Source organism: Cynocephalus volans, chromosome 3 (assembly GCF_027409185.1).
Source record: "Cynocephalus volans isolate mCynVol1 chromosome 3, mCynVol1.pri, whole genome shotgun sequence".
Classification (NCBI taxonomy): Eukaryota; Metazoa; Chordata; class Mammalia; order Dermoptera; family Cynocephalidae; genus Cynocephalus; species Cynocephalus volans.
Genome location: NC_084462.1, coordinates 74,230,131 through 74,255,834, shown reverse-complemented (window position 1 = coordinate 74,255,834; position 25,704 = coordinate 74,230,131). Strand labels below are relative to the sequence as shown.

General features: G+C 34.7%; 1 protein-coding gene across 4 annotated transcripts in view; it reads right to left on the bottom strand.

Moving 5' to 3' along the window:
* DPP8 (dipeptidyl peptidase 8) overlaps positions 1-25,704 on the bottom strand; it is a 64,192-nt gene that overhangs the window by 27,227 nt on the left and 11,261 nt on the right. For all 4 annotated transcript variants that reach the window (XM_063089277.1, XM_063089280.1, XM_063089279.1 and 1 more), the window contains exons 4-7: positions 11,452-11,625; positions 10,362-10,530; positions 2,065-2,175; positions 532-660 (exon numbers count right to left, since the gene is read on the bottom strand). In XM_063089277.1, coding sequence (XP_062945347.1) covers positions 532-660; positions 2,065-2,175; positions 10,362-10,530; positions 11,452-11,625 — 583 coding nt within the window. The remainder of the gene's footprint in view (positions 1-531; positions 661-2,064; positions 2,176-10,361; positions 10,531-11,451; positions 11,626-25,704) is intronic.

The window sequence follows — 25,704 nt, the reverse complement described above, 5'->3', positions numbered from 1 at the left end:
TAATGCATACTCAAAACTACTCAAACTAATTTTGCCAGATCAATCCTTTCTACACTTTAGTTAAGTCAATCATATGTATATAGTCAATGCTTTATTGCACAACGATTTCAGAGCCTCATTTCAAATTCATACTTTTTAATAAGAGTATCAAAAAAAAAGGGGGGCTGAAAAACATGAAAAGTCAATATGAAATAAAGAAGGAAAACACTGTACCATTTTTGTAATTGAAATTCTGTAAAGAGCAAAATGGGAAAAAATTACTAATTTATTATGAACAAAATCACTTAAAAATCTCCATCTGCTAGCAAAGACACCTTCTTACACATCCCTTGAAGCAACCAGTTTTGCAGACATCCCGACACCTTTGAAAATAATTAAAAAGGATCAGGCTTTAATTCAAAATCTATTTCAGTGACAATCCTTACTAAAGCTGTAAATGACCAATGTTGACTATACCTCTGGATGACTACAAAAACAATCTTATTTGTAAGGAGGAAATGAGTGAATATAAATGCCAATGGAGTACAGTACCTGTTTTAGGATAACGAAATGAATCTGCCCTCCTTGTTTCCAACATAGGGGATGTAACATGAATAATTTCCACCTCAGACTCATCATTTTCTTCATATAGAATTCTAAGAATTTTACCGCCACTAGGAGCTTAAAAGGAATTTAGATATTGAAAATTTAGAAGAATTATTCCAGAGAGTAATCATAACTGACCATTCCCTCTAGTATTAGATTTCTCATAGTAAAAAATAATTTATGTATAAAACATGCTGCTTGGCTGGCCGGTTAGCTCAGTTGGTTAAAGTGTGGTGTTATAACACCAAGATCAAGGGTTCAGACTGCTGCACCAGCCATCTGCCAAAAATGAAATAAAAGAAAAGAAAAGAAATAAATACAATAAAATACTCTGCCTTTTATGTATGAAGATATCACTAGTCTTTGCAGAAGCCAAGTAAGCTAGTGCTAAGCTACTGATTAAAGGTTACACAATTTGGAGAGGAAAAAAACCTGAAGATAATATGTCTTATATATACTATATACGCATAATAAAAACATGTATATATATTTTTAAAACAGCGTGAAAACACTTTTGAAGGATTTTGTCTTTGCATGCCTTCAAATGCATTATTTGTTGAAAAAGGAATTATTTGATTACGTTTATCGTATTTCCTATAAAAAATGCTATTTAAATAGAGTCCAGTTGTTTTGAATGGTTTCTCTACTTATGTCAAAATTGTGTTCTAAAAAATACAATTTAGGCAAAACATTTTACATCTTAAAACAAAATATCCAAATCCAAGACATGGCTTAAAAATAAACATTTTTCATGGTCCCTTAGAGAAGTGTTCAGACTACTAGCTGCAAACCATTAGTGGCTCATGATATCTATTAATGGGTCATACCAGCATTTAAAAAAATACAATAAACAGAAAAGAATAATGGTATCAGAGTACATTACACGTGAGGATAAATAATGCTTCATAAAATGTATTTTCAGCTTTATCTATACAGTATATGTACAATGCATTAGGCCATAATTAATAAGCACATTTCTAACTAGATCATCGTCAAAAAGTTTGAAAACCATTGCTTCAGAGAGCTGATCTCAGGCAGTGAAATACTTGTGAATTCACCCAGAAAAAGAAGGAATTTGTTCCCTTTCTTCCTATCCATTCATACACTGATTTGGTCATCTGTTCCTACAGACTCTCTAGTCAGTCACACATTTTTATAGCAACTCCTTAAGGTGTGTAAGGTGTGCTTATTTTTATTTTGCCACCAATACTGCCAATTTCACCAAGACCAGCTTCTAAGTGAAACACTGGCAATGAGAATTGACAGACCTGAGGCACTAAACCACAACACAATTGTTTTTACTAGAATTCATTATGGTGAGATATAGCCTATATCTTCTAAATAACTACTGGTAGGATTCAATCTTCATCACGTTAGAATCTACTATCCAAGATTTAGAATCTGTGTAGTTAATTAATTGACAGTTGAATGTTATAACACTTCAATTGACCTATAATATATTATTTTGAACACCCTTACTTGTTTCAGCTTCTGGACACCACCAATAGCCAGAATATCTATCAAATTCTTCTTGAAGAACAAAAGTAGCAACTCCAGCTGATCTGGGATCCTCTTCCATATTGGCTAGTTCTAGTCAAAAATAAAAGGCAAAATTATTACAGAAAGCTTTCTATCTTTTCATAGGTACAAAGCAAAATGACTTAGTTTATTTTGAAAGATAGTTGAAGTGTAGTGGTGAATTCTGGAGCCAAATGGACTCAATTCAAGTCTGAGCTTCATCCTTTATCTACTTTCTAACTAACCTTGGGCAAATCACCCAATCTCACTCCACTGTAGCATGCCATTTGTAAATGGGAATAAAAGCCTACTTTATAAGGTTATTATGAGGATTAAATAATTCACAAAAAACACTTAGAACAAAGCCTGGACCATAGTACATGTTCATAAATGTTAATTATTATGTTCCCATTTAGTTAGAATCATGGAAAAAAGAATACATGTACAGGGTCATGTTGACTCTCCTACACAGAAAAGTACCTCTTTAAACCTAGAATGGATCTTACAGATCATGTAATTCAACTATTCCTCCTTCTTCCCATTCAACCAGAGCAGCTCAGCTTTTATCTGTTTTACACTTTGGTTTCCAGCAAATAGTTAGAAGGGAATTCTTGCTTCAAAATAAAAAAAAATCACACATCCATAATCATTAAAGATTTCAGCTGCCTGGATGCAGGCCAGACACAGGACATGCCTGGAGTCCTAAAGTAGGAGCCAAGGACAGTATCCTCTGCTGGGAAACGGGCAAGGAGCACGCCGAAAACACCACTTCCTTGTGGTTGGCCCACTACAGCCACCACCACAGCCACGGCTGCTGCAAAAGCAGCTCAACATCACAGCAACAGCCACAGCTACCATGCAGGCAGCCTGCCAGACATCCGACTGCAGTGTCACAAGGAGAGTCATCAGCAGAGAGTGGGAAAAGAAGAGGACCTCTTTCTCCTCAAAGCCCACTCCAGCGTAATAGAAGAAGCAACTGTTCTACCATGCCCGTGCTTTATTTCTGATTTTTAGTAATTTCTGTCTTCTCTCTTTTTTTCTTGGTAAGTCTAGACAAAGGTTTCCAAATTTTGCTATCTTTTTAAAGAATTTTAAAAAAGTAAAAAAACTATTAAGCAGTTTACAGAGCACCATTGATGTAAATATTTTAATCAAACATTAACTACGTAATTCTTTTAAAGTACAATAATCTTCATATATATTGTATAACTTGTATAATATGTAACTGTCATTCATTTTCTTTGACAGATTTTGTTATGGAAGATTGACCAAGCTCAAAACTCATTTCTCAAAAAAACAAAACAAAACAAAACATAAGTAAGGTATATGGGAGGAAGTGTGAAGGCTATATGCAAAAAAATAAATAAGTAAATAAATAAATTTCATGTCATGGGGAAATATTTACAATATACTTTAGGAAAAAAGATCTCATTACTAAATAGTATGTACACTGATTCCATTTATAAAAATGTTACACAATTTTTAAAAGTGTTGAGATATAAAGTAAAATATGGTTATCTCCAAGTAGTGAGATTAAGTTTTTTTCAGTTGCTGTATAATTTATAAAATCTTAAATGTACTCTTTTATCTTTGAAAAGTGCATATACTTGTATGACCACATCCTTATCAAGACATACATTTCCAGGGCCGGCCCATGGCACACTTGGGCAAGTGCAGTGCTGATAATACCAAGGCCATGGGTTCGGATCCCTATATAGGGATGGCTGGTTAGCTCACTTGGGAGAGCGTGGTGCTGACAACACCAAGTCAAGGGTTAAGATCCCCTTACTGGTCATCTTTTGGGGGGGAAAAAAAAAAAAAAAGACATATATTTCCAATATCCAAGAATGTTTTCTCATGACCCTTCCTAGTTAGTGTCCACTCCTGCCCCAGAAGCAATTATCTGCTTTCTTCTTTTTTATTTTATTTCTTTATTTTTATTTTTTTTTATTTTTATTTTTTATTTATTTACTTTTTTAAAGATGACCGGTAAGGGGATCTTAACCCTTGACTTGGTGTTGTCAGCACCACGCTCACCCAGTGAGCAACCGGCCATCCCTATATGGGATCCGAACCCGTGGCCTTGGTGTTATCAGCACCGCACTCTCCCGAGTGAGCCACGGGCCGGCCCTTATTTTATTTTTTTAAAAGATGACCAGTAAGGGGATCTTAACCCTTGACTTGGTGTTGTCAGCACCATGCTCTCTGAAGGGAGCTAACCGGCCATCCCTATATAGGGATCTGAACCCGTGGCCTTGGTGTTATCAGCACCACACTCTCCCAAGTGAGCCACGGGCTGGCCCCATTATCTGATTTCTATCACAAGTTAGTTTTGCATATACAGAATTTCATGAAATGAAATCATATGTATATACTTTGTGTTTGGCTTGTTTTTGAGATTACTTAATGTTGTCACATAATGTCAGTACTTCACTCCTGTTTATTGCTAAGTAGTATTTTATTGTATTCCACAGTTCCTTTATCCATTCATCTGTTAATAAACATCTGGACTACTTTCAGTTTTTGGCTATTATGAATAAAGATGCTGTGAACATTCTTGTAGTTTTTGTGGACATTTCTCTTCAGTAAATATATAGGAGTGAAATGGCTGCATTGTATAAGTGTATGCTTAACTTTATAAGAAACTGCCAAACAGTTTTTCAAAGTGTTTGTATTATTTCATACTTTTACCAGCAATGTATGAAAGTTCCTCTCCAGCATTTGGTGTTCCCAATTTTTTTCACTTTTGCCAGACTAGTGGGTGTGTACTAATAACTCACAGTGATTTTAATTTTATAGGAGAGTTTTAATTTATTATTTTTGCTGTACTTTCTGTATTGTCTGACATGAATGTGCAGTAAAAACCAATAATACCTTATCCAAAAATTTTGAGTCCAGAAGTATTTAGAATTCAGAATTTTGGGAATTTTTCATATATTATACATCTACCAGATATCATATAATATCTCCAGCAGGGTAACCAAACACCCTGAAATCAAATATGCCAATATTCCTGCAGCAAACTTATGAATAGACACACTAAGTAGTATTAAGATTATAAATATCCTCAGGTCAGTTCAGGTCACATTTCGCTGCCAAATGGGTTTTAGCACCCAACCAAATGAAAGCTAAGCTCAGTTTTCAGAATGTTCTGAATTTTGGAATTAATGATAGAGCCAAGACCAGTGCTAGGTTTTCTTGGATCTTTCAACTACACCAAAATTATACAACCCTATTATTTTATATTTTGTTCTCCTTTAGGTATGAGGATAGGTACCACTCATTTGCATCTCCCTATCACTTATTATAGACTTCAATTATTAAGAGTTATTTGTTAAATGAATAACTGTTATCATCTTGTCCTCCCAATAAGTCATTTGAGAGCAGAAGCTAGTATTTTACTACTTTTAAATTCTTCTATCATAGCAGGCAGAGAATAAACACATGCACATGCCAATTGACTAAACCTATCTAAAGTGGACTTTCACTTAGAAACCTATTGTGAATAAGTGGAATGAGTTGATGACGCTCACTCCCTACTCACCTTTCTATCTAAACAAACACTTACATAGACCTTACTATGTTTCAGGTACTGTCCTAAACATGTCACAAATATTAAATCGTTAAAGCCTCATAAGAATCCTATGTTGATGTGCTATTAATTAACATTTTTACAGATGTGGAAATTAAGAGAAGGGTGAAATAACTTGCTGTAGGTCACAGACTTAATAAATGGTAGGTATGGGACTCAAACTCAGATAGTCTGGTTCTATCATTCTATATTCTCTATCTGTATTTTTAACCACCACATTAATCCTGAAAATAGTAAATATACCACATACCTACATGCACAGTAAGGAAAAGAATAAAAAAACACTAGTATAACATCCTTCAAGGTTCCAGTGCTTTCTACGTTAAATTCTTCCAATCCTCACAAATCCTGTGTGGAAAACAATTTTACACAAGAAAAAAAGACTAAAAAAATGCCTTAAGTCTGACAATTACGTCAGAACTTTGCAGTCCCAGCCTCAAGTATAATAATTGGTACACAGTGAGTGTTCAATGTTTGTTGAAATCACGGTAAAATGGCTTGGATTTCCAACACAGATTCACTAACTGCCAACCTAATCTTTCTACTGCCATTGGTAGCTGTTCTGATTTCCTGACTTTAAAGAGAGACTCATCAAACACCAAAACCTGAACTTTTTACTTAGATTTTCCTTACTCCAAACCCCCTTCCTCAATCCTATACTCTAGTTTTAGGCCATATAAGAGTAATTCCAACAATCAAACTTTGGTGTCCCTGTCTGTAATCTAGTGTTTCTCAAATATAACTTCAACAAAGTATTCAGAACCATTTATCTGTAATATGACTATAACCACATCATTCAACTGTCAAAAATTTTCAACAGATGCCCACATCATGATAAAGTCAATGTTCATTTACATGAGACACAGCCCATCGTTGTCCTGGCCCTTTTTATCTGCTAGCCTTATCCTGCTACTTCTTGACTCATACCTTATGTTTTAGGACCACCATACTGCATCTAATACCTCACACACATCATGGCGTCCTTTACATCAAGACTTTTCTCATGCAGTCCCCTTGTCTAGAGTGTACTGGCTAATATGCAAACATTATTTAAGATCCGTTTAGGTGTCACCTTTTCTAGGAAGCCTTCCCTGACTACTGTCCCTCCTAGGTGCTCTTATAACACATTATGTTTGCCTCTCACCATTCTGTTTTATTATTTGATTATATAGTTTCCTGAGGGCCAGGACTATGTCTTATTCAATTCTGTATCCTTAGTACTCGCCACATGCCAGGCACACCATGTATAAAGATGTCTCTGCTGAAAGATTTGTGATTTAACACATGTAGCTGCAGGAAGCACATTAATAAATCATTCTGTGGAGCATGACTTTCCATTTACAATCGGGATACCCTATTAAATAGATTTTACTAATTTTCTATTCCACCTTTTCATGTGCACATATGGAAAGTAAAGCAATAGCTGTGATGTGTTGTCTCCATTAGCAAAAGAAGAACTTTGCAAATACTTAAGTACGCTAGTTTTATATCAGCCTTATTTTCTGTCAAGTAGAAAATCAGTTAATTCTAACAGTGGTTAAATATTTTCATACAATTTATGGGACCAAAGTTTTTGGAAGTTTACTCTGTCAAAGAGGAAACATTTGATATTATTGTGAAGATGCTGTAAATTAATCTAAAAACTCAACATTGAAGAAAATGCTGTTTGTTTTTGAGTAATAATACAAATATTAAGCTTAGTGCAGCATAGAGTTGTGGTCAAAACACTGTTCTTTATTAAGAAACTCAATGTAGCAGAAAATGTATTTGGAATTGGTTGTAGCACATTCATAATTAATAATTGCATCTCTGCATGCCTGATATTCTACCAATAAAATAACTATAATTTTCAAAATTTACAAGTATTTTTGTATACATACTTATAAATTGCATAAATTTACAAGTATTTTTATGTATAAGTATCTTTATATACATTTTATGAACTAGGACATTTTTGTTATGATCAGATATTGAATTTTTAAAAAATATTTCAGTAGGTCAGTATTTACATTGTCTGTTTGCTGTCAGCAATAAGATTTTAGAAATATTTGAAAAATATATATACCTTTCCAAATTTACTGACTGAAATTTCTGAGCAAGCCTGAAGTGGAGTGGTGTCCTAGTTTTTAAAAACACACATATCTATTCTGATCATTTTTAGCAGTCCAAAAGGTATTAAGATTATACTCACATTCTTTCTATTTTTTTTATATATAGTGACTTAATTTTTTATTCTGTTATTGTTTTATATTTTTTTATTTTATCAATATACAGTGTAGTTGATTTTTGTGTCCCTTTACCGATTCTTCCCTCCCTCTCCCCAACTCCCACCTATCAATGTCATATGTGTTCACTTGTCTTAACAAGTTCAAGGAATTGTGATTGTTGTGTCGTCTTCCCTGCACCCCCGTTTGTTTGTGTATTTATTTTTAGCTCCCACAAATAAGTGAGAACATGTGGTATTTCTCTTTCTGTGCCTGACTTATTTCACTTAATATAATTTTTTCTAAGTCCATCCATGTTTCTGTGAATGGTAGTATTTCATTCTTTTTTAACAGAGTAGAATTCCATTTTGTAGATATACCGCATTTCCATATCCACTCATCTGATGATGGCCATTTGGGCTGGTTCCAACTCTTGGCTATTGTAAATAGTGCTGCAATAAACATTGGAGTACAGGTATCCCTTCAACATGATGATTTCCATTCCTCTGGGTATATTCCCAGCAGTGGAATAGCTGGGTCATATGGTAGATCTATCTGTAATTGTTTGAGGAACCTCCAAATCATTTTCTATAAAGGCTGTACCATTTTGCAGTCCCACCAACAGTGTAGGAGGGTTCCTTTTTCTCCACAACCTTGTCAGCATTTATCATTCTCAGTCTTCCTTTTTACTCTCCACTCCAAGACAATTCACCAAATTTTTGACTCAAATAATTTAGGTGCTTTGCTGCCTTCTCTCTCACTTCTCACAGACACACACATAAAGACCAACCAACTAAGGTATATCTTGTATTTGTTGCCACTCCTATTTCCCTGTTTTTAGTAGATATTCCATGTTGGTTAAAGCTGTGGTTTCTTCCTCTTGATATGTTTGTAATTTCTTCACTTCAGCTTGTTTTCCTGCAAAAGTTTTTGACTCTTACTGAAACTCTTTTTGTATGTGCATGTGTCCAGTGTTGTAAAGCTAACCTACAGTGAACTGGTACAGTACAGTTGGTCTGGCTGTGCTCTAAGACTTTGTCAGTGGCATCATCTTTCTATTTGGTGTATAAAATGACTCATAATTACAAGTTACTAAATTATTCAGTGTAAAGAAAATGTAGCAATGGTGTGTAAAATCCCACATAGGAGTGAGGGGCCACAATTGAATAAAGGAGCCACTTAAAGGCCGGTGAGTCATTTACAAGGGACCAGTGCATGGCCTGTCCCATGGGAAGTGTTTTGAGTGTGGGGGGTGGGGGAGACTGGCTGACCAGGGAAACACTGGGGCACAGCATGGACAGCTGATCTGCCCTCCAATCAACAAAGACCCACTCATTGGAAACCGGTCAGGAATATAGAACTGCAGGGGATGCAGTTTGCTGAAAAGACTCAGGCCCAGACCAGAGTTTCCACACAGCCCAGGGGTACCAGATCTCACAAGACCCGGATGTGCTTACAAGGTCATCAATTAAAATCTGAGCTGCACAAAAAGCTTTCCCCAGAGAATCAGCAGCAAAGCAGCAATTTAGCTCCACTACCAGGCTCAAGTGCTGGTTCCTACAGGAAAATTCCCCCATTTTCGAGCAAACAACAACAAAGTAGTTCCAGTGTAGAGTTTAAGTGGTGGGAATAGCAAACAATCCAAAAGAGAACTGAAAGAAAAAACAAAATACCTGCAGACCAGAGACAATGTTTGATATTAACTAGTAAAGTTCTCACTTCACCAAAGAACACAACAAAACCTAGAAGGACCAGAAGCCTCCTCGGCCCCCAAGCCAGGGAGGGAGGAGGACTGGGGGCCTCAGCCACGCCCCCTGACACCCATAACCAGCCTCTCGCCACCCACCCCAACTGCTCTGCAACAACATCTTAGAATGTAAAAAAGTAATAATAATAATTAATTAATTAATTTAAAAAAGAAAAAAAGAAATCTTTAGAGGAAAACATCCAGATCTTTTCTGTGCTTTGAATACTGCTTAGTATTATAGGTACTTCAATAAAACTTAATTAAATATTTATACAATACACATAGTCCTACAAAGTTCTGCTTTTCCTATTGTGACAATAATAACTAAGTAGGCTCTCCAAAATGGGAATATAAATTTTCAGGTAGTTTCTTATAGTGTGTAATTAGTTTTTCTGTTTGTTTCCCAAAAACAAGACTCATTTTTTTAACTGAAAATTTTATTTTAATGGGAACAGTTTTGTGAAAATTCTGGCAGTCTTATTAGGCTAAAACAATAATCGTATCAGAGGTACATTGTTGTGCTCTTTGAAAATGAACATTAAAACAAGGTAGCATTATACAGGTGGTATATACCAGTTACCTCTGTAATTTTTTCTATCTTGTTAATTTTAAAGACTTGAACTTAAAATATAAAGATCATCCAGGCTGGTTCAATTTCAAAATGAAAGCAAAAGCAGATTAAATTTTTTAAATGATTTGAAGAACTATACCTTACCGTTGTGCACATAGGTGAGCCTCCTTTCTTCTCTTGTTACGATGTTGGAAATCCAAATATCATTGCTATGTATAAAAGCAATCCAGTCTGGATCAGCAGGGCATAATTTTGGATCCATCCGTATGTTGGGACAACTAGTTTCCACTAAATTGGGCCGTAGAGGTTGTTGCTAGAAAAGTAAACATTTTAAGGTAAATATGAGGCTAATGCGTACACATTTGTTTCCCAGCACCTTTCCTGTAAAATGAACAATATTTCTAGATAAAATGTCAACTATGAATATTGCTCCCCAGAAAAATATACTTTCAACTGCTTTAACTTATAAGGAAAGACTCATTTTTTTTTTACTATGAATGAGAAAGCTATGCGTAATAGAGGAAATACAGACAAACAGCATTTCATAAATTTTCTTGTCCCAATCTGTTTAACAGAGTAATTATTGTTTATTAAATATTTTATTAAACACTTATTTATTGAAAATTTTGTTAGATATTTTAAAATTAATTTTACTAATATAAAAGTTTGCTCATAAAAATGTAGTAAAAGGCTGGATCATCACAATTCTGTCAAAAGAATAGTTCCAATAGATCATAAAGAATTGCCTAGAATAAAACCAAATATATAAAATCATTTACTAAGATGAATTAGCTTTCAAGGGAACCAAAAATGATGGGGCTGGCCGGTTAGCTGATTTGGTTACAGCATGGTGTTACAACACCAAGATCAAGGGTTCAGATCCCCGTACCTGCCAGCTGCCAAAAAAAAAAAAAAAAAAATTACCTTGTGATAACATTACCTTCCAAAATCCTCATCAGTGATTACACAGAAAATGGGAATTGATGCCCTTTACAATATCTTCCTATACAGCAAGTGTTTGTAGCATTTTAAAAATTGTATCTTAATGTCACTGGAAGAATTATTAGCTCTTAAAATTGGAAACAAATATCCATATTTCTTGTTTTCACTGTTACTGAATTTCTTAATTGGTAGGTAAACTGAAGTTTTTGGTTTGTTACCTACCTTTCTGATTTGGGTGCAAGTAAGATTTAGGACCTCAAAACAGATTTAAAAAGTAGTAACTCCAACTTACGGTAAATCCTTGTGGTCCTCCATCTTTTACATGATAAATTCCACTACCAGCTTGAAAGAGAAATGTTCCACTTCCTTGATGATAATCATAAGAAGCAATTCCAACTGTTCCAATGCGTTTTCTTTCTCTTAATAGTTCTTCTTCTCGAGAATACATTCCATAGTCCAGTGTTGCCTATTACGGAAGAAAAGACACCTATTATAGTCTTCTGAAAACTTGCCTTTTGCTTTTAGCCCTGAAATCCTAGCATCTCCAACATTATTGAGTCTACATTTTGAGTAACCCCCAAATTTTCCAGCAACTTTAAGCAGATTAATTTCAGGAAGTCTGCTGAAAGATTTCTTGGTAAAGAATCTTTAGATGATTATTGTATACATTAGAGAACAAGAAAGTCCCATCACGTTGGCATTCAAGACTTTCTACAACCTGTGTTTTTTGGATGCAGTTAAGAGCACAGACTCTGAAGTCAAGTGCTTTGAATCAACACTTTGACCCTTGACTAGAAGTCTGACCCTGGGCAAGTACCTTAATTTTTTCAAAAGTAACTTTCCTCATTTTCAAAATAGTAATGTGTCATCTACATCAGCTTTGTGAAGATTAATCTAGATAAAAATATGTAAAGTGCTTAGCACAATGTCCGGCACAGAGTAAGCTCTCAAATGCCAGCTGTTATCAGTACCTTTCCACTATATCTACTAATAACTCCTCTAATAAAACCCTAGAGGTCAGGCTGGTTACATTACTGACCTAAAACCCAATGTCTGATTTTCTGTCTCCTGGCCTTTGTCTGTTCCACCCCCTACCCCAACTCTTGAAAGGCCTTTTTTCTTTCTACCCATCCAACTTTTACTTATACCCCAAAACCATAGCTCAAATTCAACCTCAGCCAGTAAAGTTTTGTGATCCACTATGGCACACAGTGATCTCTTCTTCAAAATGTTTATAGTAGTTACTGTCTCTTTTGCTTATTGGGTTATGGTACTGTTTTTCACTTTTTCAGTATATTTCCTAACAAACTAAAAAATACTTTTTTTTGAGAGCAGAATCTGTCATTTTGTTTTTCTACCTACAACATAGCTATTACAATCTCTCTCAAAGAATGTCTATAATTAATTGTAACTAATGATTGATGATTATGAGGGGCTTTCCCAAGATAGAAGTATTATTTGGTAAATGAATAAATTTTAAAAGGAAAATAAAGAAGAAAATAAACTTAATATGTGGTACCTTCAAAAAATTACATTTACATCTTCCCTTACTAAGAGCTCTATACGCTTTATCAGAGTCTGATAAAGAAAACACATTAAAGGAACAGACATGGTTTCTGCTATCAAGAAATGATACTTTAAAAAGAAGTCTAGATAAGCTTATTGACAGGAATGTATCATTCCAAAATAAAGCCAGCACACTGAAAGTAAACATTGTTAAATTGTGGCAAACATAGGTACATACTTGTAAACCGAAAATGATGTTAGGTGAGGTTAAAAATGAGACAACCTTAGTATCCTGCTAAAAACCCACCTAGTTTTATGTATTCTTTGTGTCATTTTAAAATTAATTTTTAATTATATATATGCACATTTGTACATGTGTATTAGGCTCCAATAGAAAAAACTAGCAAATTCACTGAATATATACTTTTAATAATTCAGATCTTTCTATTTGTTTTAAATTTCTCTTATGACTGTTTCCACTGATGTCAAGAGCAAGTCTGAGTATATAATTACACTTGTTTCTCTCCTCTTATTCTTTCAGAAGGTTAACAGACTTGGTTAGTACTTAATATGTCTTAATTCTTAATAATCAGAACACAAGAAAATTTAAGGATAAGAAACTAACTTTCATAAAAGAACTCCATATTTTTAATTTTGTGATAGTAAAATTTGTTATTTGAAAGACTAACAAGCAAGATGGTAAAAAAAAATCCTGAAAAAGATCAATCTGGGAAGCAAGATTAGCCTTACTACATACTAAAAAATTAAAACATGAAAAACAGAATAAACAATGATCTAGAACAGAAAATCCAAAATAGAACACTGAGTATAGAAATTAGTACAAAAAAGACGGTAGGTTCACTGGGGAAGGGACTGCCTCTTCAGCAAATGGTGCTGGGATAACTGGATATCCATATGCAGGAGAATGAAACTAGATCCATACCTCTCACCGTATACTAAAATCAACTCAAAATGGATTAAGGATTTAAATATACACCCTGAAACAATAAAACTTCTTAAAGAAAACATAGGAGAAACACTTCAGGAAATAGGACTGGGCACAGACTTCATGAATACGACACCAAAAGCACGGGCAACCAAAGGAAAAATAAACAAATGGGATTATATCAAACTAAAAAGCTTCTGCACAGCAAAAGAAACAATTAAAAGAGTTAAAAGACAACCAACAGAGTGGGAGAAAATATTTGCAAAATATACATCTGACAAAGGATTAATATCCAGGATATATAAGGAACTCAAACAACTTTACAAGAAGAAAACAAACAACCCAATTAAAAAATGGGCAAAAGAGCTAAGCAGGCATTTCTCTAAGGAAGATATACAAATGGCCAACAGACATATGAAAAAATGCTCAACATCACTCAGCATCCGGGAAATGCAAATCAAAACCACATTGAGATACCATCTAACCCCAGTTAGGATGGCTAAAATCCAAAAGACTCTGAACGATAAATGCTGGCGAGGCTGCGGAGAAAAAGGAACTCTCATACATTGTTGGTGGGACTGCAAAATGGTGCAGCCTCTATGGAAAATGGTATGGAGGTTCCTCAAACAATTGCAGATAGATCTACCATACGACCCAGCTATCCCACTGTTGGGAATATACCCAGAGGAATGGAAATCATCAAGTCGAAGGTATACCTGTTCCCCAATGTTTATCGCAGCACTCTTTACAATAGCCAAGAGTTGGAACCAGCCCAAATGCCCATCATCAGATGAGTGGATACGGAAAACGTGGTACATCTACACAATGGAATACTACTCAGCTATAAAAACGAATGAAATACTGCCATTTGCAACAACATGGATGGACCTTGAGAGAATTATATTAAGTGAAACAAGTCAGGCACAGAAAGAGAAATACCACATGTTCTCACTTATTGGTGGGAGCTAAAAATTAATATATAAATTCACACACACACACACACACACACACACAAAACCGGGGGGGGGGGGGAAGAAGATAGAACAACCACAATTATTTGAAGTTGATACGACAAGCAAACAGAAAGGACATCGTTGGGGGGGAGGGAGAAGGGAGGGAGGTCTTGGTGATGGGGAGCAATAATCAGCTACAATGTATATCGACAAAATAAAAAAAAATATATATATATAAAAAAAAAAAAAAAAAAAAAGACGGTAGGGAGCCCGCTGGTTAGCTCAACCAGTTAGAGCATGGTGCCAATAACACGAAGGTCCTGGGGTTCGAACCCTGTACTGGCCAGCAGAAGAAAAAAACAAACAAACAAACAAAAAACGATGGTGGGGGAAAAGATGGGATTTTACAATCAGTGTCTACTGATCTAAATTTTAAATCAGTTGGAATTACTGTATAGTCATATGCAAAAAGACAAAACTGGATCCACTTCTTCCATATTCCAAAGGATCAGATACTGAAATGTTAAAAAAGAAACTGACTTTCACTTCCAGCCAAGATGGAGAACTAGGGACCATATTCACCTTCCCACCTGAAACAAATGAGAAAGTGGACCAAATAAATAAAATAACATTTTTAGGACACTAGACTTCAGACAACAAAGGGCAGCAATTCCTGAGAAATGAGAATCAAATGAGGTGAGCTTTATAATTGTCCCAGCTAACTGTCTTGAAAGTTTCCAGACAGTGGCACAAGGAGAGGGAAGACAATGGGTCAAAGAAGAAATCACAAAATACCTTGAGACAAAAGAAAATGAAAATATAGTATACCAAAACTTAAAGGATGCAGTGAAAGCACTGCTCACAGGGAAATTTATAACTATAAATGCCTACATTAAAGGAGATCTCCGGGCTGCCAGTTAGCTCAGTTGGTTAGAGCACAGTGTACAATGTTATAACACCAAGGTCAAGGATTTGGATCCCCTTACCTGCCAGCTGCCAAAAAAATAAAAGGGTCTCAAACCAGTACCCTAATCTTCCACCTCAAGACACTGGGGAGGTGGCCCACTGGCCCTGACACCACACCACCGAGTGCCCTGCTGACTCAGTGGAGGATGGGCGCCGCCATGGGCTCTGGCCAGTGGCAGGTTTCCGCAGAGTGTGGGCCATCTCTGCACTGCCACTGCCACCACAGCCCATGGGCAGTCGGCCGGGCGTGCCAGCATTTAAACTGAAAAGTGGTCCCTGTATGACGACCTGAGAGTGGAGACCAGTGACTCAAAAAGAGAAGGTTGATCCAAGAACTTCAAACTCCTGCAGTCTCTGCTTTAAAACAAAACAAAACAAACAAAAAAAGATACTGGGGAAAAACAGAGCAAATTAAACTACCAAAGCAAGCAGAAGGAAGAAAATAATACAAATTAGATTGTAAATAAACACAATAGAGAATAGAAAAACAAAAGAACTCAAGAAAACGAAAAGTTGGTTCATCAAAATTGACAAATTTTGCAAGAGTAATTGAAAGAGAGAAAGTGAGCGAGCATGCTCAAATTACTAAAATCAGGAATTAGAGGGGTCATTACTAACAACTTTACAGGAATAAAAAGGATTATAAGGGAATAGAATGAACAACTATATGCCAACAAATAAGATAACCTAGATGAAATGTACAAATTCCTAGAAACACACACACTATCAAAACTGACTCAAGAAAAAGAAAATCTGAATAGATCTAGAACAAATAAAGAGATTGAGTTAGTAAGCAAAATACTTCCAACAAAGAAAAACTTCACTAATGAATTCAACCAAATGTTTATTTCTTTTTTTGCATCTTTTTTATTTTTGTTTCTTCAACCAAATGTTTAAAGAAGAGTTAAGAACAATGCTTCTCAAACATCCCCCCCCAAAAAGGAGGTAAAAAACACTTCCTAACTTATTCAATGAGGTCAACATTACCCTGAAAACCAAACCAGACAAAGATGTCACAAGAAAATAAACCTATAGATCAATATGCTTTATTAAAATAGATGCAAAAATCCTCAACAAAATACTGGCAAACTGAATACAGGAGCATGCTAAAAGGATTATGCAACATAGCCAAGTAGAATTTATCCCAGGAATGCAAGTTTGGTTCAACATATGAAAACCAATCAATGTAATACACCAATTAACATAATAAAGGAAAAAAAAAAAACACGATAATCTGAATAGACAGAAAATTGAACAAAAAACAACACCCTTTCATGATAAAACCACTCAACAAACTAGGAGTAGAGGGGGAATTTATCAGTCTGATAAAAAGGCATCTGTGAAAAACCCACAGCTAACATCGTTCTTAGTGGTGAAAAACTAAAAGTCTCTTAAGACCATGAAAAATAGAGAATATTTGCTCTCACCTCTTCTAGTCAACATTGTACTAGAGATTCTAGCCAGGGCAACTGGGCAAGAAAAAGAAATAAAAAGCATCTGAACTGTGAAGAAAGATGAAAAACTATCTCTATCTGCAGATGACATGATCTTATATAGAGAGAAAACCCTAAAAATCTATAAAAAACCATTAGAGCTAATAAATGAGTTCAAGAAAGTTGCAGGATACAAGATCGATATACAAAATTTATTTGCATTTCTATACACTAGGAATGAACAATCTGACAATGCAATTAAAAAAAATGTGGTTGACATTTTAACTATCATCAAAAATAATAAAACATTTGTGAACAAACTTAACCAAAGTCTAAGACTTGTATACGGAAAACTATAAAACACTTCTGAAAGAAAATAAAGAAGATCTAAATAAATGGAAAGACATCCTATGAGCATGGATTGGAAGACAAAGTCAATGGAATACCTATCAAAATTCCAACTGCCTTTTTACAGATATGGGCAAGCTGATTCTAATAATATTCATATAAATTGCAAGGGACACAGAATAGCGAAAACAATCTTGAAAAAGAACAATGTTGGAGGACTCACCAATTCAGCATGGTACTGGCATAAGGATAGACATACAGGCCAATGGACTAGAACTGAGAGTCCAGAAATAAATAAATTTATAGTAAACCGATTTTCAACAAGGGTGCTAAGACCACTTAATGGGGATAGTTCTTCAACAAATGGTGCTGTGATAGCTGGATAGCCACATGTAGAAGAATTAACTTGGACCTCTGTCTCACACCATATACAAAAATGAACTCAATGGACCAGAAACCTAAATGTTAGAGCTAAAACTATAAAACTCTTATTTAAGAAAACATAGATGAAAATCTGCATGACCTTGGATTAAGCAAGTTTCCTGGATATGACACCAAAAACAAAAGCAATCAAAGAAAATAACAGGTATATTGAATGTCATCAAAATTAAAAACTATGTGTGTCAAAGGACATGTATTTATTCTAGAACTGCCGTAACAAACTTGGTGGCTGAAAACAACAAATTTATTATCACAGTTTTGGAGGCCAGAAGCCCAAAATCAAGTTGTCAGCAGGACCAGGCTCCATTCAAAGGTTCTAGAGGAGAATCCTTCTTTGCCTATTACAGCTTCTGGTGGCTCCAGGGGATCCTAGGCTTGTGTCAGCATAACTCTAATCTGTCTTATCACGGCCTTCACTTTCTGTGTCTGAGTATCTCAATTTTTTCTCTCCTTTCTCTTAGAAGGACAACAGTAATTATATTTAGGATCCACCCTAAATGCAGGATTATGTCATCTCAAGATCCTTAATTACATCTGCGAAGATCCTATTTTCAAATAAGGCCACATTTATAGACACTAGGGTTTAAGACTTCAACTTATTTTGGGGGAGGGCCCTATCCAACTAACAGGACAATATCAAGAAAATAAATAACAACAAAAACCAAACAACTCGATTAAAAAAATGGGCAAAGGACTTAAATAGACATTTCTCCAAAGGAAATATATGAATGGTTAATAAGCATATGAAAAGATGCTCAACATCACTAATCATTAGGGAAATGCAAATCAAAACCACAGTGAGATACACCTCACACCCATTAGGATGGCGATTATCAAAATACCAGAAAATAACAAGTGTTGATGAGGATGTGGAGAAATTAAAATCCTATATAGTGCTGGTGCGAATGTAAAATGGTATATCCAGTATGGAAAAAAACTGTGGCGGTTTCTCAAAAACTTAAAAATACAATTACTGTATGATCCAGAAATTCCACTTCTGGGTATACTTGTATACCCAAAATAACAGAGAGCAGCAATAGAAACAGATATTTGTACCCCCATGTTCATACCAGCATCATTCACAATAGCCAAAAGGTGGAAGCAACTCAAGTGTCCACCAGCAGACGAACGGATACACAAAATGTGAAACATGCTCCAACGTGGATGAACCTTGAGGACACTGTGCTAAATGAGATAAACCAGTCACAAAGAGACAAATACTGTATATGAGGTAGTTAGAGTAGTTAGATTCATAGAGACAGAAAGTGGCAGGGTGGTTGCCAGGGCAGGGGGCAGAGGGCAAAGGGTACTGAGAAACTTCTGTTTAGTGGGTAGAATTATGTTTTGCGAGATGAAAAGAGTTCTGTGGATGGATGGTGGTGATGGTCACACACAATGTGAATGAACTTAGTGTCACTGCTGTGAACTAACACACAATTAAAAATGATTAAGATGGTAAATTTTTGTTATGTATATTTCATCACAATTTTTTTAAAGAAATGAAGGCATAAATACTTCAGATTAAAGTAAATGACAAATAGAAGAAAAGGGGTGAGTCAGAAAGCACAAAAATGTCTTATCCTCCATAAAGAAGAGACCAAACTAATTGTGTTTAAATGTTTATATGTAAATTATTATAGTACTAAACACTTGCCAAAGGTAGTTGTCACTGATTTTATACTAACAAATTAATGACTGCTGCAATGGAAAAAAAAAAAAAAAAAAGTAAAAAGACATCCCATAGAATGGGAGAAAATATTTATAAATTATATATTTGATAAGGTCTAGTATCCAGAACACATAAAGAACTCTCATAACTCAGCATTAAAAAGACCCAATTAAAAACAGGCAAAGGACTTGAGCAGACATTTCTCCAAAGAAAATATACAAATGGCCAATAAACACATGAGAAGATACTCATCATCACTTATCATTAGGGAAAGGCAAATCAAAATGACAATGAATTACTGCTTCAAACCTACTAGGAAGATTGGCTTTAATCAAAATGACATACAATAACAAGGGTTGATGAGGATGTAAAGAATTTGGAACCCTCGTACAAGGCTTATGTAAACGTAAAATGACGCAGCTTCTGTGAAAAAGTTTGGCAGTTCCCTGAAAATGTAAACATAGAGTTACCACATGACCCAGCAATTCCATTTCTAGATATATACCCTAGAGAAATGAAAACATAAATCTAAACAAAAACTTATATACTAATGTTAGAAGCACTATTCATAAAAGCCTCAAAGTTGAAACAACCCAAATATCCATAGACTGACTAATAAACAAAATGTAGGATAGCCATGTAATGGAATATTATTCAGGCATAAAAATAAATAATGAAGTACTGTTACCTCTACAATGTAGATGAATACAGAAAATATTATGCTAAGTGAAAGGAACCAATCATAAAGGACTACATGTGTATGATTCTGTTTATATAAAATGTTCAGAGTAGGCAAATCTATAGAGATCCAAAGTAGATTAGTGGTTAACAAGTCCTGGGGGAAGGGAGAGTGAGGTGGATGAGGGGTGACAGCTAATGGGTTTCTTTTGGAATGACAAAAATAGTCTAAAATTAGATTGTTATGATAGTTGCCTAACTGGGCATACACTGAACGCTATTGAATTATATACTTTAAATGGGTGAACTGTACGGCATGTGAATTATATCTCCATAAAACTGTTAAAAAATAAAAGAATGGAAAAGCATATTTCATGATAACACTAATCAAAAAAAGTTGGAGTAGCTATACTAACATCAAAAATTTCAAAGCAAAGACTGTTACTGGAGACAAAGAAGGTCATTTCATAGAAATAAAGAAGTTGACTTATCAGGAGGACATAACAATCCTATCCACTTATACACCTAATAACATAGCTTCAAAATACATTAAGCAAAAACTAATAAAACTGCAAGGAGAAATAGTCAAATCTATAATTATAGCTGGAGATTTCAATATGCCTCTCTCAATAACTGATAGAAAAGATGTAAAATCAGTAAGGATATAGAAGACTTGAACAACATAATCAACCAATTTGATCTACTGGACATTTATAGAACATTCCACCTGTAGTGGATTGAATTATGTCCCCCCAAAACTCATTGAAGCTTGAATTGTGTCCCCCAAGTTCTATGTATTAGAAACTTAGCCCCTAAGGTGACTGTTACCAGGGTGGGAAATCCTATTATGGTAATTGAAAGGTGGAGCCTTGAAGGGGTGATGGGACTGTAGCACCATGCAGTAGTAAATGGATTAAAAATGGTGGTCAGGGGTGTGGTTCTAAGGGCTTTAAAAGAAGAGGAGAGTCTTTCTCTCTCTGCTTCCACCATCTTGCAATGTGAGACCCCTGGATCACTGTTGCCACCACCAAACGGACTTTGAATTTCCCAGCCTCAGAAACTGCAAGCAATAAATTTCATTTTTCTTTATAAATCACCCAGGTATTTTGTTATAAGCGACAGAAACAACAACAAAGGAACACATTCTTTTCGAGTATACACAAAACATTTACCAAGATGAACCATATTCTGGGCTATAAAACAAGACCCAATAAATTATAAAGGATTTAAGTCATAAATGTTCTCTGATCACAATGGAATTAAATTAGAGATCAGTAACAGAAAGATCTGTGGAAAATCCTCAAATATTTGGAAACTAAATCGTATGCTTCTAAATAACGCACAAGCTAAAAGAAAATTAGAAAGCATTTTGAACTAAATTAAAATGTAAATACAACATATCAAAATTTATATGCTGCAGCTAAAGCAGTACTTAAAGGGAAATTTCTAACACTAAATGCCTATATGAGAAGGTCTCAAATTAGAGATCTCACTACCACCTTAAGAAACTAGAAAAAGAAGGGCAAATGAAATCCAAAGTTAGCAGAAGAAAGGAAGTAATAAAGATTAGAGTATAAAACAATGAAATAGAAAAAGAAAAATGACAGAGAAAAATCAGTGAAACCAAATCGATAAACCTTTAGCTAGACTAGCCAGGAAAAAAGAGAGAGAGAGAAGACGCAAGTTTCCAATATCAGGAATAAGAGAAGGACATCACCACAGATTCTACAGACATGGAAAAGATAAGGGAATATTATGAAGTTTATGTCAATAAATTTGATAACTTAGATAAAATGGAGACATTCTTTAAATGACACAAACAACATCACTCAAAAAGAAACAGACACAGGCTGCCTGGTTAGCTCAGTTAGAGCACAGCCTTGTAACACCAAGGACAAGGGTTTGATTTCTTATACTGGCCAGCAGCAAAAAAATTAAATTAAATTAAAAAAAAAAAAAAAAATATATATATATATATAACCTGAATAACACTGTATTTCATAAAGAAATCAAATTTCTAGTTCAAAACCTTTCCAAAAAGAAAACTACAGGTCCAGATGGCTTCACTGGTGAATCTTACCAAACAAATTCTTCTAGAAAATTAAAAAGGAGGAAATACCTTCCAACTTACTGTATGCCAGCATAAATAACTCTAATATCAAAATCAGACAAAGAAAATGCAAGAAAAAAACTCTACAGACCAATATGAATATACACATTAAAAATCTAAACAAAATTTTAACAAACTGAATCCAATAATATTTAAAAGGATGATACATCATAACCAAGTGGGCTTTATCCCAGAAATGCAATGCTGGTTTAATATTCATTCAGTAATCAATTGATGTGTTTTACCATATTAACAAACTGAAAAAGAAAAGCCATATGCTCTTCTCAACAGACAGAAAAAACATTTGACAAAATCCAGAGCCGGTCGGTTAGCTCAGTTGGTTAGAATGTGGTGCTGATAACAAGGTTCAGGTTTCAATCCCTGTACCAGCTGGGTTAGAGTGTGGTGCTGATAACACCAAGGTCAAGGTTTTGGATCTCCATGCCAGCCAGCCACCAAAAAAAAAAAAAAAAAAATCCACTATCCATTCCTGATAAAAATTCTAAGCAAATTCTAAGCAAACTAGAAATAGAAGGGAATTTCTTCAGCCTAACAAAAGGGCATTTACGAAAAACCTATAGCTGATATACTTAATGATAAAGGACTAAAAGCCTCCTCCTAAGATCAGGAAGAAAAGAATGTCTGCTTTCACCACTTCTATTCAGCATTGTACCGTTAGCCAACACGGTAAGACAAAAAGAAACAAAAGGTACCCAGATTGGAAAGGAAGGAGTAAAACTGCCAATGTTTGCATACAACATAACCATTTATATAGAAAATACAACAAAATCTACAAAAAAGCTAATGAAACTAATAAATGAGTTTAAACTAGGTTTCCGGATATAAAATCAATATATAAAAATCAATTGCATTTCTAAACACTAGCAAAAAACAACCAGGAATTGAAATTAAAAAGCAATACCATTTACAACAGTATCAAAAAATATGAAATATTTAGAGATAAATCTTACAAAAGATGTGCAAGACTGGTACAGTTCCTTGGGGATACAGGGGGCTGAAAGCTTACAAAGGACCAATAGGAACCTTTTGAGTGCAATGACTGAGGTAACAACTTCACAGGTGCATACATATGGCCAATCTATCTATCAAATTGTACAGTTTAAAATTTGCGTTTATTGTATATCAATTATACCTCATAATGCTTTAAAAAATGAAACCATGTTAAGTACTAGATGAAAATGTGGGTGAATTCTTTTGTAACTTTGAAGTAGTAAAAACTGTCTTAACTATGACTTAAAATCAAAAAGATACAATAAAAAATAGATTGATATATTTTATTACATGACAACCTTTCACATGGTCAACACACACACACACACACACACACACACACACACACACACACACACCATAAAGAAAGTAAAATACAAATGACAACCTTGGAAAAAATATTTGCAAACTATGTCACTTTATAAAAAAGGGTTTATAACCCTAGTGTATAAAAGGCTCTTAGAAATGAAGACCAACCACCTACAGAAAAATAGGTTAGAAATATGCATCAACAATTTACACAGAAAGAAATGCAAATAACCTTCAACTATATAAAAAGATGATCAAACTTGCCCATAAAAGAAATGTAAATTAAAATTACACCAGGATACCATTTTCCATCTACTAGACTGACGAAAATCCAAATGTTTGAGCATACACTGTGTTGAAGAGTCTGTGGAGAAACAGATACCCTTATGCCTTGCTGGTGAGAATTCAAAATGACACAGTTCCTATGGAGGGAAATTTGGTAATATTTAATATCTAGCAAAATTACAAAAGCATATGGCCTCTGGTTTAGCAATCTGGTTTCCAAGAGTCTAGCTCAAAGACAAACTGGTAAAAATGTAAAAAGTTGTATGCCCAAGTCGTTTTATTGCAGTACTATTTGTAACAGCAAGATTTAGAATAACTGAAATGTCCATCAAGAGGGAACTGGTTGAATATGGCTCATCTGCAGAACTCAACACAGATGTACAAGAACTAAAGATCATAATGAGATATACATATATATACATACACACACTTCTCTGGAGTGATCTGAAGGATAAGACTGTTAATAGAAAATTACACAGTGGAGAAAACGTATTATTGTATGTTACTATTTATCTAAGAAGAAAGAGATATTGTGTGCTACTATTTATCTAAGAAGAGAAGGATATGAACATCTATGTACTCTCTTACAGTTTTTAAAAAGGAAGGATAAGCCATTTTTTAAAAAAAGGTTAGGGAGTGGGAAGGAAACAGGGTAGAAGAGATAGGGAAAAAAGCTAGGCTTCTCTGAATATATCTTGTTTTGTAGATCTGACTTTAGAACCATATAAATATTCTATAAAACAAAACATAAAGGAATCCTTAAATTTTGAAAACAAAAATGAAGCAAATGAATCTGACTATATTGGTGGCATAGCTACCTAGAGAAAAACAATTCCAAGTTACTGATGTGAGTAATCATAGCATTGGTGCATTGGTTTGTTATTTTGAAACTACTGTGTATGTAATATGGGGCAAAGCAAATGAGTAATTATAGTATGTTGTTTAAACTGGGATCTTTGGCATCAAAGAAAGTAGATTCATATGTAAGATAAATGAGGTTAAATAAAAATCCTGTAGTACAGAATTTGAATTGGATATATCACTGTGACCTTATGATATACAAAAATATATTGCCTCAGTTGATATGAGTTCCTACTGATACTTATATTTCAAATACACACACACACACACAAAATGTATGTATTTTCCAGTTTGTGAAACCACTGATAAGAGCTAGAAACAATTACCAACCCAAGAATTATAAGCATCCCATGTACCCAGGTCATAATCTACTGATACCACTTTGCTGATTCCAAGCATGGGGTAGGCAATGTGTCAAATGATGATGGAACATCTTCATTATACCAAAAAATAAGAGAACTATCAAACATTACCAGGGTCATGTCAAAGAGATTTGACATGTCAAGGTGAAGGTGCATCCACTGACCAAAAATAGGACAATTTGTAAAAGAAGAACTGTCAATGGCTCAAAAGATATCAAACAGGTTTAAATCTGTAAGTTCATGAAGATACAAAAAACTACAAAACCTTATCTGATCACCTGTGGAGGACACCAGGAAATAAATTTATTATTTGAAAAATGGTAAATAAAGAGAATAATTTACCTTTCCATTGTGAACTGGACCTCAGAGTAACTGAATAGTTGTTGAATAGAAGTTTCTCTTTATAAAAGTATTTCAGTCACTAAATGAAGGAGCAATGATACAATATCACCATTTAAAGCCCCTAATAAATTAATGGATTTAGTCAATGCTCAAAGGGTGCTAACGTAACAAGAATAGAAATAAGGCCCTATATGTCTCCTGATGGAAGCACACATCATCACATACAACATAAAATTTACCATCTTAACCATTTTTAAGTGTACAGTTCAGTAGAGTTAAGTATATTCACATCATTGCATGATCGCTCTCCAGAACTTTTTCATCT